General features: G+C 45.3%; 1 protein-coding gene across 2 annotated transcripts; it reads left to right on the forward strand.

Annotated features, from left to right (window-relative positions):
* Positions 1-562: 562 nt before the first annotated feature.
* On the forward strand, positions 563-18205 carry LOC133460147 (RAC-beta serine/threonine-protein kinase-like). Of its 2 annotated transcripts, none has more exons than XM_061740709.1 (14): positions 563-691; positions 2363-2478; positions 6337-6465; positions 6741-6852; positions 7014-7161; positions 8002-8133; positions 8992-9057; positions 11927-11995; positions 12112-12234; positions 15391-15519; positions 16155-16369; positions 16690-16777; positions 17125-17227; positions 18039-18205. In XM_061740709.1, exons 2-14 carry the CDS (start codon positions 2433-2435, stop codon positions 18116-18118), a joined length of 1440 nt encoding a protein of 479 aa, XP_061596693.1. In that variant the 5' UTR covers positions 563-691; positions 2363-2432; the 3' UTR covers positions 18119-18205. The 2 variants fall into 2 exon arrangements, with proteins under 2 accessions (XP_061596693.1, XP_061596692.1); XM_061740708.1 differs by lacking the exon at positions 563-691 and adding an exon at positions 718-911.
* The last annotated feature ends 252 nt before the right edge of the window (positions 18206-18457 follow it).

Here is an 18457-nt window from a genome sequence, read left to right on the forward strand (position 1 = left end):
GTTTAATTGTTTTTTATATTTTGTACACTGGTGTATGCTATGATTAACATGCCCATGCCTACTCAAAATATTTGTAATTGACATTCAGCATTTCACCTTTTTACTTTTGAAAATTTCAATAAAAAGATCTTAAATTAAAAAAAAAAAAGAGACTTTTAAATGTTAAAAAATAACTTTAAATATGAAAAAAGACCTTTAAACATTTAAAAAAAGAACTTTAAACGTCAAAATAAGACCTTTAATCATTTAAAAAGACCTTGAAATGTTAAAAAAAGACCTTGATACATTTACACACACACACACACACACACACACACACACACACACACACACACACACACACACACACACACACACATTATATATATATATATATATATATATATATATATATATATATATATATATATATATATATATATATATATATATATATATACATATATATGGCCCCCCCACCAGAGCCCACCCCCAGCTCTTCTCCGGCCCTGCTCGGGTTCCTCCGTCCTGCAGGGGTCACAAATGTCCCCGGGCCCCCAACCAGAACCACTAGTGGGAGAAGAAGAGACGGGGTTTTCCTGCGAGGAGAGGACGGCCTGATCCGGACCGAGCCTGGACCCCCAGAACCCGGGACCCCCTGGACCCCCTGGACCCCCCAGGACCCCCTGGACCCCCCGGACCCCCTGAACACGTGAGCCCCGCGTGCGCCGCTCCTGCATGCTGAACTAGAGCCTGTCAGGCACGTGATCTGTGACGTCATAGTCCGGGTCCGAGCGGAGCTTCGGCCCAACAACATGCGCGAACCGGACCGGACCGGCCCGGCCAGTTCCGTCACAGAACCGTGGGAGAACCAGTGTTTTATCTGAGGATTTATCTGAGGATTTATCTGAGGATTATTCTGAGGAAACACGGTGCGTTTTTATCTACAGACACAAATCTGAGCAGAACCGAGTCAGAAATCAGAGATCAGGACAGAGATCCGGTTATTTACCTGCTAGAATTAGTGATTTACTTGTTTTTATTAGTTATTTACCTGTTAGAATTAGTTATTTACCTGTTAGAATTAGTTATTTACCTGTTTCAATTAGTTATTTACCTGTTTTTATTAGTTATTTACCTGTTAGAATTAGTTATTTACCTGTTAGAATTAGTTATTTACCTGCTAGAATTAGTTATTTACCTGCTAAAATGAGTTATTTACCTGTTAGAATTAGTTATTTACCTGTTAGAATTAGTTATTTACCTGCTAGAATTAGTTATTTACCTGCTAGAATTAGTTATTTACCTGCTAGAATTAGTTATTTACCTGCTAGAATTAGTTATTTACCTGCTAAAATGAGTTATTTACCTGTTAGAATTAGTTATTTACATGTTAGAATTAGTTATTTATATGTTAGAATTAGTTATTTACCTGTTTTTATTAGTTATTTACCTGTTAGAATTAGTTATTTACATGTTAGAATTAGTTATTTACATGTTAGAATTAGTTATTTACCTGTTTTTATTAGTTATTTACCTGTTTTTATTAGTTATTTACCTGTTAGAATTAGTTATTTACATGTTAGAATTAGTTATTTACATGTAAAGTCGGTTATTTACTTGTTAATTTGGTTATTTTCTCGTAAAATTGGGTTATTTACCAGTCAGAATTAGTTATTTACATCTCAGGTTTGGTTATTTATTTGGTTATTTACTATGGAGGATTTTTTGTGCCAAAATTAAATAAATAAATACATCATTAATTAATTAAAATGGGAATTAAATATATAATTTATTAATTGTCATTAATTAATTAAAATTATAATTAAATATGTCATTAATTAAATAAAATACAATTCATTTTAAGTAAAATAATATATTTATTATTTCAGCATTTAATTAATTAATGACACATTTAATTAATGATTTTATGTTGCGTGTGAATCATGAAATGTAAAACTGTCAGTTTCACTCGTCGAACTCAGTCACAGTTTTACATTTCATGATTCACCGGAAATCATTAATTAAATGTGTCATTAATTAATTAAATGCTGAAATAATACATATATTTTTTTACTTAAAATTAATTGTATTTTAATTAATTAATGACATATTTAATTCTAATTTTAATTAATTAATGACACATTTAATTAATTAATGATATATTTCATTCCCATTTCAATTAAGTAATGATGTATTTATTTATTTAATTTTGGCACAAAAAATCCTCCATAATTTACGTTTAAGGTTTGGTTATTTACATGTCAGGTTTGGTTATTTATTTGGTTATTTACAAGTCACCGTAACTCGTCCTGGTTTTCCTGACGGTGATAAACAGGAAGTGATAAACAGGAAGTGACATCGTCTCCCCTCTCTCTTTCAGGTTCCTTCTCTTCTTCTGACTGATTGAGACTGGAATTGATCAGAGAAACATTGATTCCCTGATCTGAACCATGAATGAAGTTAGCGTCGTCAGGGAGGGCTGGCTGCACAAACGAGGTAAATAAACCACAACCGTCTCTGAAACAACAAGCTGGAACTTTAATACTGGTTTGGTTTTTTTAAGAACAATAAAAGATTAAAGCTGCAAGCAGCGATGAACGGATGAACGGGCCCTCGCACTCACGGCCACCGCCCCCATAAGCATATCAGACATGACACCACCCACGACTTCCTATGTCAAACCATTCAAAAGTTAGAGCAGAAAATAGGGACAACCAAGAAGGGGCGAGGCTAATTTTCACCAATTATGGTCAAGGAATCAATACTGAGTCCAATGACACCACCCACGACTCTTTATGTCAAACCATTCAAAAGTTATGGCAGAGAGGGCCGGCCCCCGTCTACTGGATGGCCGGTGGGGGAACGCGGGTGTCTTACCAGGGCCGGCTTTGCTGGTCCTGCCTCCTGGCTTCGGCCTCTGCTCCCCCTCCTTCCCCCCCTACACGATTCATACGCACATAGGCGAGGGGCGGGGGGTCCGTGTCGTGGGGGGCATTGTCCCGCGTGGCCCGGCACTCCCCGCCTCACGGTTTTAACAGCAAAGTAGACACTGCACATTCAACACTTAATAAATACATTTGACAATGACACGTAGTTCGGGAGGGGGGGGGGTCGGTGTCAAATCGATACTTGGCCCTCCCCCTCCCTGTTTTTATGGCATTAATCACATGCACTCAACACCAGGGGCGGGAGGGGGTCCCACATCACCCGCGTTCCCTCGCCGGCCTGGGATGGGTGGGTCGGGATACCCGGGCCTGGCGGGGCTCGCCGTGCAGCCTGGGGCGCCTTCTGGCGGTGCTGGACCCCCCGGGGAGGGAAACGGTGCTGGACCCCCCGGGGAGGGGGAAACGGTGCGTGATTGTGTGTCTGTGTCGGTGAGAATGCGGTATGGAAGGGTCCTGCCATGGAGGATTTGAGCCTCCATTGGCAGGACATCAAAACTTAATAATTTATGAATATTATATTATACAAAGATGGTTATTATTATTATTATTATTATTATTATTATTATTATTATTATTATTATTAATGGGGGGGGGTGCCTCGCAGGCGGTGGGTTGCCTCCCTCCTACTTCTCCCCTCTGTGGGGTTGCTGGTGGCCTGGGTTCCGGGCTCTTCTGTGTCGGCCTCTGGTCTTGCGGGTGGCGGGGTTGCTTCCCCCCCTCCCCCACTATAGATACACTTCAGGTGGAGCTTTGTTTGGTTTATTACACACACACACACACACACACACACACACACACACACACACACACACACACACACACACACACACACACACACACACACACACATATAGCCACTCAGTCACATACATACACACACACACACACACACACATGCACGCATACACACACACACACGCATGATCATATACCTACACGCATACACACACATAGACATACACACTGGCTCTGTAGTTTTTGAAGTAAGTTAGCGGTAGCGGTAGCTTAGCCCAGACCGTATTCGGATCTCGTGATTTGGGTCGATTGCTGTTGTTGTTTTGGTTGGCTCCGTGCCGGTTTCGTGTTTTGTTTGTGGTTTTTTGTTGCAGATTTCCAGTGCTTGACGTGTGTCTCCGTGTGTTCCTGCTTCCTGGATTGGCAGTGGATGTCGTTTCATTTCGTCGGAAGAAAGAAAGAATAATAAAGAAAGAAAAACAACAATTCCTACAGATACAATAGTACTGACAGTGCTAGGGCCCTAGACGAGTTTATTAATGACACGACCAGTTCTGTCGGGGTTGGTTAGAACTGGAAACATCTAGATCAGGGGTGTCCAACCAGTCAGAGCCACAACTGGTTCCTGTGTTCCTGCAAAGATCCACATCAACTACCCATGATCCTTCACTCCATCAACTACCCATGATCCCTCACTCTAACTACCCATGATCCCTCACTCCATCAACTACTCATGATCCCTCATTCCCTGCTCTCTGAGACATAAACTACCATTAGAAAATGGAAAGGTGGAATCCTGCAATCTGATTGGTTGTTAACTGTGGTATAATGATCTGATTGGTTGTTAACTGTGGTATAATGATCTGATTGGTTGTTAACTGTGGTATAATGATGTGATTGGTTGTTAACTGTGGTATAATGATCTGATTGGTTGTTAACTGTGGTATAATGAGCTTATACCACGGCTTCTATTCTAAAGTCTCATCACAGAAGATCATTCCACGTCAGGGAAGCAACAATGTTTCCATGACAACAACCAACTGGTACAGATTATTGACGGTTACTGCAGGTAGAAAAAGTAGCTGGTGTTAAAGTTTGTTTTTTATTTTCATTAACAATTAATGAGGCATGTTGACGGTAAACGTTGATCTCCGGGGAGGAGCTAACGTTAGCGGGGAGGAGCTAACGTTAGCGGGGAGGAGCTAACGATGGATGGATGGATGGAGGAGTTCCTGTCTCCGACATGCAGAGCTACATCTGGAGAGATGGACTATTGTTTTACACAGTGGGATATTTTTACTGGATAATAAGTATTTCTGATTAATTAAAAACGACATAAAATAGATTGTGTTTTCCTCTTTCATATTTACATTATCTGTAACCGTTTTATAAAAGCAATACATCGCGTTGGGCCTGAGACACCGCTCAGCTGTGATATAATGATCCTCAGCTGATATAATGAGCGTATACTACGGCTTATCGGTTTGGATTGCTTAAAATATTAATATTTAATTGATATCATATATATATTAAACTCCCCCACTCTGTTAAAAACGTCAACACGAGCCCCGTATATCTCAACGGGTTGAGCAGTAACTTATGTAAACTTTCCCTTGAACAGCGACGCGGGTTCGGTTCCAGTCGTGGTATATTTTGCCCTCCACTTCCTACGTGTCTGTCTTTCACTGCTCCATCAAATAAAGTCGTAAGAGCCGCATGCGGCTCACGAGCCGCGGGTTGGACAGCCCTGGGCTAAATGATGGAGGACAGGAGGACGGGAGGACGGCCACCTCCTTCAGTCTTTCATTTGTTTTTGTTGTTTTTATTTGTCTTTAACTCTTGTGCTGCTTCATCTCAAGGGTTTGTTTCTCCGGTTAAATAAAGAGAGTAAAAAGCTTTTTGGTCAAATGTGATTTAGCTCAAAAACAGAAGTGCTGATTAGGCCTGTGTTGAAAAAAATCGATTTTCCGATTCTAAATCAATTCTCATATTAATTCCTAAAGATAGATGTATTTTTTTTTTTTCCCCATCATTTTCGCCAGGCGAACTTTAATCCCCGTAGTCGGACACACAGTTTGTCATGACACTTCTGAAAAATGCAGGTGCTTCATGGCAACATGTGTGTGTGGTGACAGAATAAATTAGATAAGCTAAAATGATTTGTTTACTGCATGAACTGTTGCAATTTATTTTTCTGCACTTTAAATGGATATTGAAAGGCCTATTTGAGTTATTTATTTCTTAGTTATTTCACAATAATTATTGTGAAATTATTATTTCACTAGTTATTTTACAGTCATATAATTCAGGCAACAGCTCAAAAAACATTTTAAATAACACTAAGCCAAATCAATATCGAATCGGATCAAATCATGATGATCGATTCGGAATATTAAGATTCAGAATCAAATCGATTCTTGACATTTGAATCGATCCCCAGCCCTAGTGCTGATTGTAGAGCTGGATGTCTGACGTGTCCCCGTCCTCCCATCCTCCCTCTATCCAGACCTCCTTCATCCAGTCTTTTGTTTGTTTTTCTGGTTTTTATTTGGTTTTTGAACTCTTTTTTGAACTCTTCATCTGCGGTTTGGTAAAATGTGTTTTAACTCAGAAACAGAAGTGCTGATTGTAGAGTTGAATGTCTGACGTGTCCCCCGTCGTGTCCTCTGTCCAGGCGAGTACATCAAGACGTGGAGGCCGCGGTATTTCATCCTGAAGAGCGACGGCTCCTTCATCGGCTACAAGGAGAAGCCGGACCTGAGCGAGCTGGCGTCCCCCCCCCTCAACAACTTCTCCGTGGCAGGTGAGTCTGCAGGTCTACCGGGACCTGAGGTCCCTGGACCTGGTTCAGGGACCTCAGGTCCACCAGGACCTCCATCTGGTCCAGGGACCTCAGGTCCACCAGGACCATCAGTATCTGGTCCAGAGATGGTTCCTCTCATAGTTCCTCTGGTCTGCCGCTCCACCAGGACCATAGTCTGGTCCAGAGATGGTTCCTCTGATAGTTCCTCTGGTCTGCAGCTCCACCAGGACCTCCATCTCCTCAGGTCCAGTAATCTGGAGTCTCTTTTCCTCCAGAATGCCAACTGATGAAGACGGAGCGGCCGAAGCCGAACACCTTCGTGATTCGCTGCCTGCAGTGGACGACGGTGATCGAGAGAACGTTCCACGTGGAGAACAGCGGCGAGCGGTGAGAAGCATCTCCTCTGATTCCTCCGATACCTCCGATACTCCTGAATCTGGTCCAATCGTCTTATCTAAGCAAAGATATCGCCTGTAACCCCTGATGGTTCCTGCTCTGGTTCCTGCTCTGGTTCCTGATGGTTCCTGCTGGTTCCCGCTCTGTTCCAGGGAGGAGTGGATGAAGGCCATCCAGTCTGTCACCAACAGCCTGAAGATGCAGGACGAGGACGAGGAGCCGATGGACGTTTTGGGTTCTCCCAGCGAGTGCAGCCTGGAGGAGATGGAGGTGGTGATGAACAAGAGCAGCAACAAAGTGGTGAGAAGATTCACAATCAGAATCACAATCACAGTCAGAGTCAGAATCGGGTTTTATTGGCAGTTTAGAAAGACATGTTTTTGACTTCGGACACACCGGCGGCGACACAATGGTATTATGTGCCTATTTTTCCAAGGGTAACACTGGAATGGGGGGGGAGAAGAACACATCTTCACACTGAGTATAATACGCAGTGTCAAGGTGCAAAAAACACCTCGGCACTCAAAGCAACACCATCATCACAAGACTTGCATGTGGGTGTTTGGGGGTCGGGGGTCCCGGCACGGTACATCCAACTGATCGCCGCGGCTTTGTGGCGCTCGAAACCTGGAGACTGCGTTGGGGGGGCTGATAAGAGGGGGGGGGCGGGAAGGCGTTGAGAATGAGGGAGGTGTGGTTATCAGCAAGTGTGTGTGTGAGCGGTAAGTCTGTGAAACTTCCCCAGAGCTGCTCTCAGCAAATGTCCTTGATGTTATCAGGCGGCTCGGTACAGTTCTGAAACAGGTCCACAGATGTTCCTGAGAGGGGAGGGTTAGTGGGGGCAGAGTCCCTCGTTTTCAATCCACCAGGGAGATTGTGACTGGAGCAACCGGCCAAGCTGCTCTGTCAAGGTCAGATTATAGAATCAACAATTGTATTGAAAAGAAACAGGCAGACTCCAGTAATTTCACAATCACAATCACAATCAGAATCTGAATCAACAAAGTGGTGAGACGCTTCCTCCAACCCGGACCTCCGTGCCCGGGAGGGAACAACAACATCATGCGATCCTCCAGACCATGAGTGATTTTGAGTTATTCCAGTACTTTTACACGTATAAATACCTGTGTTTTCCTCCAGAACATGAGTGATTTCGAGTACCTGAAGCTCCTGGGGAAGGGAACGTTCGGGAAGGTGATTCTGGTGAAGGAGAAATCCAGCGGAGTTCACTACGCCATGAAGATCCTGCGCAAGATGGTGATCATCGCCAAGGTGGGGAAAACCCGAGTCCTGACGGACTTTCTGAGGCGTCTGGTGAAGCTCCGCCCATCTCACTAGCTCCACCCACCTCACTATCTCCGCCCATCTCACTAGCTCCACCCACTTCATTAGCTCCACCCACTTCATTGGCTCCACCCACTTCACTAGCTCCACCCACCCTGCTCATAGCGGCTTCTAAGTAACTGAGGCCCCGTTTCCACGTAGCATAAACAGTGGTGTTTTCATGCGTTTTGTTCGTTGGTTTACACGAAAACGAAGCTCAAAATCTCCAAAAACCATAATTTCTGAAAACTCCGGCCAAAGTGTAGATTTTTAAAACCTCCGTCTTCACGTTTGCTTGTAAACGGAGAGAAACGGACATTTAGGCTTCAGAACGTCACATTATGAGACAGAAACGTCACCAGCGTCATGAGTGACACCTGTGGTTACAATTAGTTTGTAACCGTCAATATTTTCTTGTATTTTACCTGTTTTATATTCTAACGTCACACTTAAAAGTAACTCCACTTCTCTGTCACTCCAAACCAAAGACTCTGGTTCATCTTGGAAGTAACTGGAAGTTACTCGTGTCCTTTGTTGATGTTTTTTTCCAGGATTCTGATTGGCTAGCATGACTTTATCTTCTCGTTACACTGCCCCCTGCAGGTTTGGCTGCTCATAGCACCTTAACAGATATTTATGCAGGTTCCTGGAAATGATTTTTCAAAACGTAGAGTAGTGTTTTTGTAAATACCCCGGCTATGTGAAAACGTGGCTTAAACCCCCCACCCGGTCCAGACCAGCAGGTCTCAGATCTGCAGCTGAACTCATGTTTCCTGATGTTTCCTGTTCTTGTCCTCCATGTTCCAGGATGAAGTTGCCCACACCGTCACGGAGAGCCGAGTCCTGCAGAACACCAGACACCCGTTTCTCACGGTGAGACCCGCCACCGCCCCCCCCCCCTCAGAGGAACCGGGACGCCCCCCCCAGGACGGCCCGGTTCCACTAGAAGGGGCTCCGGTCTAGTCCCCTCTGTTGTTACTGTCCTCCTAGCAGACCTCTTTTGTTCCCAAACCAGCAGATGAAGCAGAAAGTTACAGGCATCAGATTCTTCCGCGGATCCGCGGAATTCCGCGGATTTTGGTCTCAGGAAAAAATTTCCGCGGTTTCCGGGGAAAAAAAAAAAAAAGTAGGGTTACGGCGTAGGTTCTGCGTCGATTTAACGCAGGACCATAAATCAGCCTTCACAGACAGACAGCCAGGACGCGGCAGCAGCAGAAATGAAGAGGAGCCGGCAGCTCAGTTTATAATACATTTTTGCAGCGGGACAAAAAAGCAGCAGCACTGCTGTGTTGCAGGTAGGCTGTGCAGAGATGAGGATGGGCTTGCCACCCGCCCCTTGAAATACGGAATTGTTACGTAATTGGGAATTAAAAGTTGCGTTCCGTATTGAACCAATAGGCCTACGGAACCCCTTTGCGCTCCGTTGCCTAGTTAAGCCTCAGTTATGGTTCCGCGTTAAATTGACGCAGAGCCTACGCCGTAGGGTACGCGGCGACCCGCAATGTACGGCGTAGGTTCTGCGTTGGTCTGACGCAGAACCATAAATCAGCCTTTACCTCTCACTGCTGCTAACTGCACCGACACGCGCGGCTTTAAACAAAAAAAAAGTCAAGTCAAGATGTCTCCAGAGGCTCCAGACACCCCACCTCGTCCTAAAAGAGGAAACAGAGGTCTCTCTGAGGTGTGTCAGACAGCATGCTGCAGGAACCTCCATAAACGTAATATAACATCCCAGAGGAGCCAGGCATCTGTTGCAGAGTTCCTCATACCTGAATCATCCCCTGAGCTCGATATGGTTTGATATGGGACATTTATTATGCTCTTATTTATTGGTCATAATATACAGGTGAAGGTCAGAAAATTTGAATATATTGCTAAACTTAATTAGTTTCAGTAAATTCAACTAAAGGTGAAACAAATATATTATTTCCCACTACATGCAAAGTGAGATATTTCAAGCCTTTATTATAATTTTAATGATTATGGCCCACAGCTTATGAAAACCCCAAATAAAAAATCTCAAAAAATTTGAATATTTTATGAAATCAATAAAGAATTAAATAATCAAAATTATAACAAATAGTTCAGTGGAGCTCCTCATCACTGAACTTTGAGCAGATCTGTTCGGAGTTCCACACCACAGTTCTGAAAGACAAGGAGCTGCTTGTCTTTTGTCGTTTTGTCATTTAATTTAGGTGTGAAAGGGGGATTCTGGCCATTGTAGAAGTTTAAGATATAATTATCTTGATTTCAAGATTTATTCATGCATGAAGAATTACCCATGATGATGAATGCGTGTTATTATGTTATCAAAATGCATCATTCTTTGCAAAAATTCTGATAAAAGATGTGATTATGGAGCTTTGAGACCACCAGAATGCACCATTTTGAGTCTATTTTTCAAAATTTTCAAAAGCTGTTTTAATTTCAGCTGTAGCTGTTAATATGGCACTTTATTAAGTTTTAATATTTTTTCAGACGTAAAAGTAACCGTTAAGATCCCTAACCTGGACTCAGTTTATCCAAATAACGCCTGTTAAGAAATTTGCTCCGATAATTTCGGGATTTCTGCCTGACTGCTCCGGAGCTGATTTATGGTTCCGCGTGAAATCGACGCGTAACCTACGCCGTAAGCTCTGCGTTGATTTAACGCGGAATCATAAAACAGCTCCGCTATCTTCACTTCAGCTTTATCTGAAAGTGTGTAAATTACCCAGATAACAGCTGGATTACTTTGTGGTTTCTGAAAACTATTATATCAGAAACATCCAAAACAAATCTGACGAGTCACAGGATTATTTCTCTCTATTTCTCACAAAAAAATGCTTGCTCCCTCGGTCACAATCTGAGACGAATCTGTAAATGATGTTTGCCCTCGGTCCGCGAGTCGACGCAGAGCCTACGGCGTAGGTTACGTAGCCTACGCCTTAGCTTACGTAGCCTACGGCATAGCTTACGTAGCCTACGGCATAGCTTACGTAGCCTACGGCGTAGCTTACGTAGCCTACGGCGTACGTTACGTAACCTACGGCGTAGGTTACGTAACGTACGGCGTAACCTAACAGCCTTTATTCCGACGTGATCTTCGCAACAACGGGCAAACGAGTGATTATGTACATTCACTGAGTGAATATTATGAAAGTAAAATATATATTTCTCGCTAGAAATGTAATCAAAACTCATTTTTATGCAGAAACTAACTCAAAATATTTATTTTATTCACTAAAAACTAAGAAATGTCTGCCATGTTTTTTTTTTTTGATTCAGTGACGACGAAAAGCATTCTGGGAAATTTTTCTGGCCCTCGATCCATAGGGATGAAAACGAGGGGTAGGGGGAGTATTGGGGCAGGCCCTAAATCTCACTAGTGCAGTATCATCTGCGTCTTTAATCTCACTAACGCAGTATCATCTGCGTATTTGATCTCTTTAATGCAGTATCATCTGCGTATTTGATCTATTTAATGCAGTATCATCTGCGTATTTGATAACGTGCCTGTTGGAGAAAGTGCTTGTGCAGGAGTTTGTGTTCAGAATAAATACCAGTGGGGATAAAACACAACCCTGAGGGGAATCTGTAGAAGTGATGATTTTATCTGAGAGTGATGTTCCAACTCTGACCTGCTGAGATCTGATGCTCAGAAAATCAACCATCCATAAAAGCAGATGATCGGAGATGAGTGAGGAGAATCTGAAAGCCCGGAGGTTCGTCTGTAGATTCTCACCGTGTTTTCTTCCTGCAGACGCTGAAATACGCCTTCCAGACCCACGACCGGCTCTGCTTCGTCATGGAGTACGCTAACGGGGGAGAGGTGAGGCCCGGCAGGTCTGCACGCGCTCAGATGCTGCGTGACCTCTGGGTGACCCTGACCCGTCTCTGACCCGTCTCTGACCCGTCTCTGACCCGTCTCTGACCCGTCTCTTCCAGCTCTTCTTCCACTTGTCCCGGGAGAGAGTCTTCACGGAGGATCGAGCTCGTTTCTACGGAGCTGAGATCGTGTCGGCGCTGGAATATCTGCACTCTCACGACGTGGTCTACAGAGACCTGAAGGTGAGACCTGTGCAAGTGTCTGGGGGGTAGTGGTTTAGTGGTAGTCTAGTGGCTACAGAGGAGGTCTGGAGGTCCTCGGTTCAAGCCCCGGCATGGCAACCAAGATGAACCTCCTTGGGCCCTTGAGCAAGACCTTAACCCTAACTGCTCCATGGGTGTTGGACTCTCAAGGCTGAATTATGCTTCTGCGTCAAAACGACGCCGTGTCTACGGCGTGTGGTTTTTGTACACGCAGAGGACACGCCGTCACATGCGCCGTCACTGACGTGCACCTCCCGAAAATTGTAACTAGGCGTCGAGGAGACGCCGACCACACGCAGACCGAGAGGGCTGTGATTGGTTCGTTTGAAAGCGAAGCATTTCCGGTTTCCGGTTTGAAGCAGTAGTGAACTTCCAGGGCTTTTTTCTTCGTTTATATGTGATTTTTTTTGTTTTTGTTTTTTGCACAATAGTTGTCCTTATTTCTTTGATTTACTGTGACCGGAAAAAGTCGGATAAACCATTCAGAAAAAGATCGCTAACTAGTGGCCGCGGGGGGTACTGCACCGCGACCAAATGGAGAGACGGAGAAGTCAGAACGATTCGTGACGGCGTCACGGGTGCGCCGTGTGCTCTGCGTGTGTGTGACGCAGAACCATACCCGCACCTTAAGGTGTAAGTCGCTTGGGATAAAAGCGACTGCTAAATGACAGCAGTAGTCTGACGTGTCTACGATGCTCTTGGATGTCTCCAGTCGGCATCGGTGCTGAAACGGTTGTGGAAACACAACTCAGTGGGTTGTAGATCCCTGGCACTCGGACTTTACTCACCCCGGACCAGAACCACCTCTTCCAAAATAGGTCCGACATGTATTGAACCTGTCTCCACCTCTTTCTAGCGTACAGGTCGTCATTCTGAAAAAGTCCAAGCGGCAGCAATGGTTTTGTCTTCAGAAGCAGCAGATGATTAGGCGTAAGTGCCTCTAAGTCATTTGGATCATCTGAGACCTTTGTGATAGGTCGATCATTCAAAATGGTTTCAATTTCACACATGATGGTAAGCAAACTTTCATCATCCACATGTTGTTGGAGAACAGAGTAGAGCACCTTCTTAACAAGACGAATAAGACGCTCCCATGCTCCTCCATGATGAGACCCTGCGGGCAGGTTGAAGCTCCATTTCAGTCCCTTTGACAGCAAAGCTTTCTGTATTTTGCTCTGGTCAAGTGTAACCCAAGGTTGGCCCTGTGAACAAATGAGCCCAGCCCGGACACCAGTGTGTCTATATCCGGGTCACCCTGGGGTCACTCCCTCTTCCTCCATCCACTCTGAGATCAACCCTGGGCTGGTGCAACGTGGGCCGACTGGGCCCTTAATGGCACTTTAAAACGCTTATGTTCAGCTATCAGCGGTCAGGTTTTTTTAGTGGAAACCTTTGAATGGGTTTGGATAAAGAATCTCTCTTCAATCCTTGATGGCGCTAGCTTGGACTCAGTTAAACCTCCACAACTGGTGGATCAAACCTTGTTGAACTGAATGAACATTACTTGACTCTTGTTCCTTGATTCAATGGATAAAGGACTTTAAAAAAAAGAACTCTTTAAGGAAGAGAAACTGTGTGAAGCATTTCAATACAAATTATTATTTTCAACAACGACAGCTGAGAAAAATCTGGGCATTCAGTGGACAATGTGGTCAATTAGAAGACCTAGATTTTGCAGATGACCACCCAAGCACAAATGCAAACCAAACTCACAAAACTTGCCAAAACAGCAGCCACTACAGGACTTCACATCAACAAAAGCAAAACAAAGGTGATAAATACAGACCACAAAACAAACAATATCATAAACCTGGATGGAGAGGCAATAGAAGAGGTGGACACATACACGTATCTGGGAAGCATCGTAGGGAGGGATGGAGGCAGCGACAAAGACATACAAGCTAGAATAGGGAAAGCCAGAACAGCTTTTCTAATACTACGGCAAGTATGGAACTCCAAACTCATCTCCACGCAAGTCAAACTCTGCATCTTCAATTCCAACGTCAAGGCAGTTTTACTGTATGGTGCGAAAACATGGAGAACCACAAAAGCAACAACAAACAAAGTGCAAACATTCATAAACAAATGCCTACGACATATCTTAGGAATTTTCTGGCCTAACACCATCACAAACACAGAGCTCTGGAAAATCACACAACAAGAACAAATAGAAACCCAGATAAGACGTAGGAAATGGGGCTGGATCGGGCATACCTTGAGAAAAGCAGCATCCAACACAACCAGGCAGGCCTTAACCTGGAACCCTCAGGGGAAAAGAAAACCGGGAAGACCCAAAAACAGCTGGAAAAGGTCTGTCGAGGCAGAACTCAAGGAGAAAGGAACATCTTGGAAGGAAGCAGAGAAGATCGCTCAACACCGAACCAGCTGGAAGAAGTTCATGAATGACCTATGCTCCCCAAAGAGCCAAAGGGTAAGTCAAGTGTGTCTGTGGTTTTCATACAAATTGGACTCCTCATTGAACCAGTGTTACACAAGGCAGGCCAATGCTTCTCTGATCTGTCGTTCTGCACCAATGAAGTTTGTGCTATTGTCAGATCTTATGTGGTCAACTGGACCTCAGCGACACATGAATCTTCTCATTGCATTAATACATGAGTCTGTATCCAATGAATGTGCTACTTCAAGGTGTATGGCTCTACTTGCCACGCAGGTGAATATGACACCATAGCGTTTGACCATGTTGCGACCTCTCTTAACCTCGATGGGTCCAAAGTAGTCCACTCCTGTGTTTGTGAAAGGAGGTAAGTTTGGAATAACTCTTTACGGGTAAATCAGCCATTTTTGTTCTCCTTGCTTTCCTTGGTAACGTCTGCATACAACACAGTCAGATATCGCTTTTCTGCATGCTGAGTTGGCAATATGGTTTCTCCCAGCATGTATATTTATGAATATGTTGTAGAATGAGTTTGGAAACAAGTTGATCCTTACCTAGGATTGCAGGGCGTTTAACCCTGGTCTGAAACCAGGCATGATGGTAGAACCGGGTCATGGACTCGGACACGTCTCCAGAACTCCCTCAGAACCAGAGCGGTGGTCCAAACGGCCGGTTCTGGGACGTCCTTCAGCTTCTTCTCAGCTGTTTTAACATGAATGTGGTTTTTTTTCTCTCCACAGCTGGAGAATCTGATGCTGGACAAAGACGGACACATGAAGATCACGGACTTCGGTCTCTGTAAAGAGGGAATCACTCCCGACGCCACCATGAAGACGTTCTGTGGAACTCCGGAGTACCTGGCTCCCGAGGTGAGACGGAGGGCCCGGTCCAGTCTTAAGTCTTAAGATTCAGGATCGATTATCACGATTTGATCAGATATTGATTTGGGTTAGTGTTACCCTGGATTCACACTGAAAGTGCCATAGCACGTCCAGCAGCCATTCATGTCTATGAGAGCTGCTACCATTCATTGAGAAAAAAGTTGAAATGTCGAGAAAATAGTTGAAATGTTGAGATTAATGTTGAAGTACAATTTCAAGAATAAAGTCAAAATGTAGCTTTTTTCTCAACATTTCGACTTTATTCATGAAATTTTGACTTTTTTCTCAACATTTCAACTATTTTCTCGACATTTCGGCTTTTTTCTCAATAATCTTCTCAAAATGTAACAACTTATTACATAATGCGGAAAAATTTATTACAAAATATGTTGGGTTAGTTTATTACAAAATGCGGCTCAACAAGGTCCCCTATCAATAAAATGGTCTGGTACCAAACCTGTGGCCCCCAGGTCCTGGAGGACAGGTCTGACCCGGTTCTCTGGTTCTCTGACCCGGTTCTCTGGTTCTCTGACCCGGTTCTCTGATCTGGTTCTCTGGTTCTCTGACCCGGTTCTCCGGTTCTCTGACCCGGTTCTCTGACCCGGTTCTCCGGTTCTCCCCAGGTCCTGGAGGACAGCGACTACGGCCGGGCCGTGGACTGGTGGGGTCTGGGCGTGGTCATGTACGAGATGATGTGTGGACGCCTGCCGTTCTACAACCAGGACCACGAGAGGCTGTTTGAGCTGATCCTGATGGAGGAGATCCGCTTCCCCCGGAACCTGACGCCCGAGGCCCGGGGCCTGCTGGCCGGGCTGCTGAAGAAGGACCCCAAACAGAGGTACGGGGCCCAAACAAAGGTACGGGGCCCTAGCAGAGGTACGGGGCCCTAGCAGAGGTACGGGGCCCGTAGGGGGAGCGGGGGCGGCCCGTTAAAGGTTCCCCGGGTCGACCGGGGCCGACCCGTTACGGGGTGATCCGGCTCGGCCCCGTACAGGTACTTCAACATAAATCTCAACTTTTTTCTCAACATTTCAACTTTTTTCTCCGCCCGTTAGAGGTTCCCTGGTCGGCCCCGGCCCGTTAGGGGTGATCCGGGTTGGCCCCCAGGGTCGGCCCCCCCTCACAGGTTCTCTCTGACCCGGTTCTCTCTCCCCCCAGGCTCGGCGGAGGCCCTGAAGACGCCAAAGAGGTCAAAGGTCACAAGTTCTTCACCTCCATCAGCTGGACGGACGTGGAGCAGAGGAAGGTGAGGAGGAACCGGGTCAGAACTGATCTGGACATGTGTGTACATATACACGTTACACATACATAGCTATAGCTAGCTATAGCTAGCTATAGCTAGAGCTCGTGTTGATGTTTTGGGTGTAAGAGTTTAATATATATAATATGAATTAAATATTTAAGCAATAATCAGTTCAGGCCGTGGTATACGCTCATTATATCACAGCTGAGTGATGTAATGAGCGTATACCACGGCCTGAACTGATTTTATAAAACAGTTACCAATAAAGTAAATATGAAAGAGGAATACATATCTATTTGATGTAGTATTTAATTAATCATAAATACATATTACCCCCCCCCTCTCTGCAGCTGCCCCCCCCCTTCAAACCTCAGGTTTCCTCGGAGACGGACACGCGATACTTCGACGAGGAGTTCACGGCCCAGACCATCACACTCACGCCTCCGGACAAGTGTAGGTGTGGGGGGGGCTGGAGATCAGGGGGGGGGGCTGGTCCTGGTACCATGGTTACCATGGTAACAGCAGCACTTCCTGCCGTTGGGAGGGGGAGTCGTTACCATGGTAACAGCAGCACTTCCTGCCGTTGGGAGGGGGAGTCGTTACCATGGTAACAGCAGCACTTCCTGCCGTTGGGAGGGGGAGTTGTTACCATGGTAACAGCAGCACTTCCTGCCATTGGGAGGGGGAGTTGTTACCATAGTAACAGCAGCACTTCCTGCCATTGGGAGGGGGAGTCGTTACCATGGTAACAGCAGCACTTCCTGCCGTTGGGAGGGGGAGTTGTTACCATAGTAACAGCAGCACTTCCTGCCGTCGGGAGGGGGAGTTGTTACCATGGTAACAGCAGCACTTCCTGCCGTTGGGAGGGGGAGTCGTTACCATGGTAACAGCAGCACTATCTGCCGTTGGGAGGGGGAGTCGTTACCATGGTAACAGCAGCACTATCTGCCGTTGGGAGGGGGAGTCGTTACCATGGTAACAGCAGCACTTCCTACCGTTGGGAGGGGGAGCTGTTACCATAGTAACAGCAGCACTTCCTACCGTTGGGAGGGGGAGTCGTTACCATAGTAACAGCAGCACTTCCTGCCGTCGGGAGTATAATAGAGTACAGTATAATTGTCAAACAGTTTAGATCGGGGGGGGGGGGGTTAGTCCAGACTCCAACTGTGACCCCTGACCTCTAACTCAGAGCTCTAACTCTGACCTCTGACCTCTAACTCTGACCTTTGACCTCTAACTCTCTCCTCTCTCTCTTTCTCCTCAGGTCCGAACACAGACATTGATAATCCCAGTCAGGAAGCTCATTTCCCCCAGTTCTCCTACTGCGCTAGTGTCAGGGAGTGATACGTCACTCTCTCACACACACACACACACACACACACACACACACACACACACACACACACACACACACACACACACACACACACACATGGAAACACACACATACACCCATATATACACACACACTCTCTCTCACACACACACACACTCAGACCTCCAGAGGAAGTGCCTTGGTTTCCTGCTGAGCTGTGATGTCATCAGCTGTGATGTCATCAGCTGTCCTGTGGAGCCGGGTGGAGGCTCCGCCTCCTCCAGCTCTGGCTCCGCCTCCTTCACCTCCATCTGGACGGTTCCTGGTGACGTGTTTGTTACTCAGATAAATGTCATTAAAACTGTGAT

The sequence above is a fragment of the Cololabis saira genome, chromosome 14, assembly GCF_033807715.1.
Source record: "Cololabis saira isolate AMF1-May2022 chromosome 14, fColSai1.1, whole genome shotgun sequence".
Classification (NCBI taxonomy): Eukaryota; Metazoa; Chordata; class Actinopteri; order Beloniformes; family Belonidae; genus Cololabis; species Cololabis saira.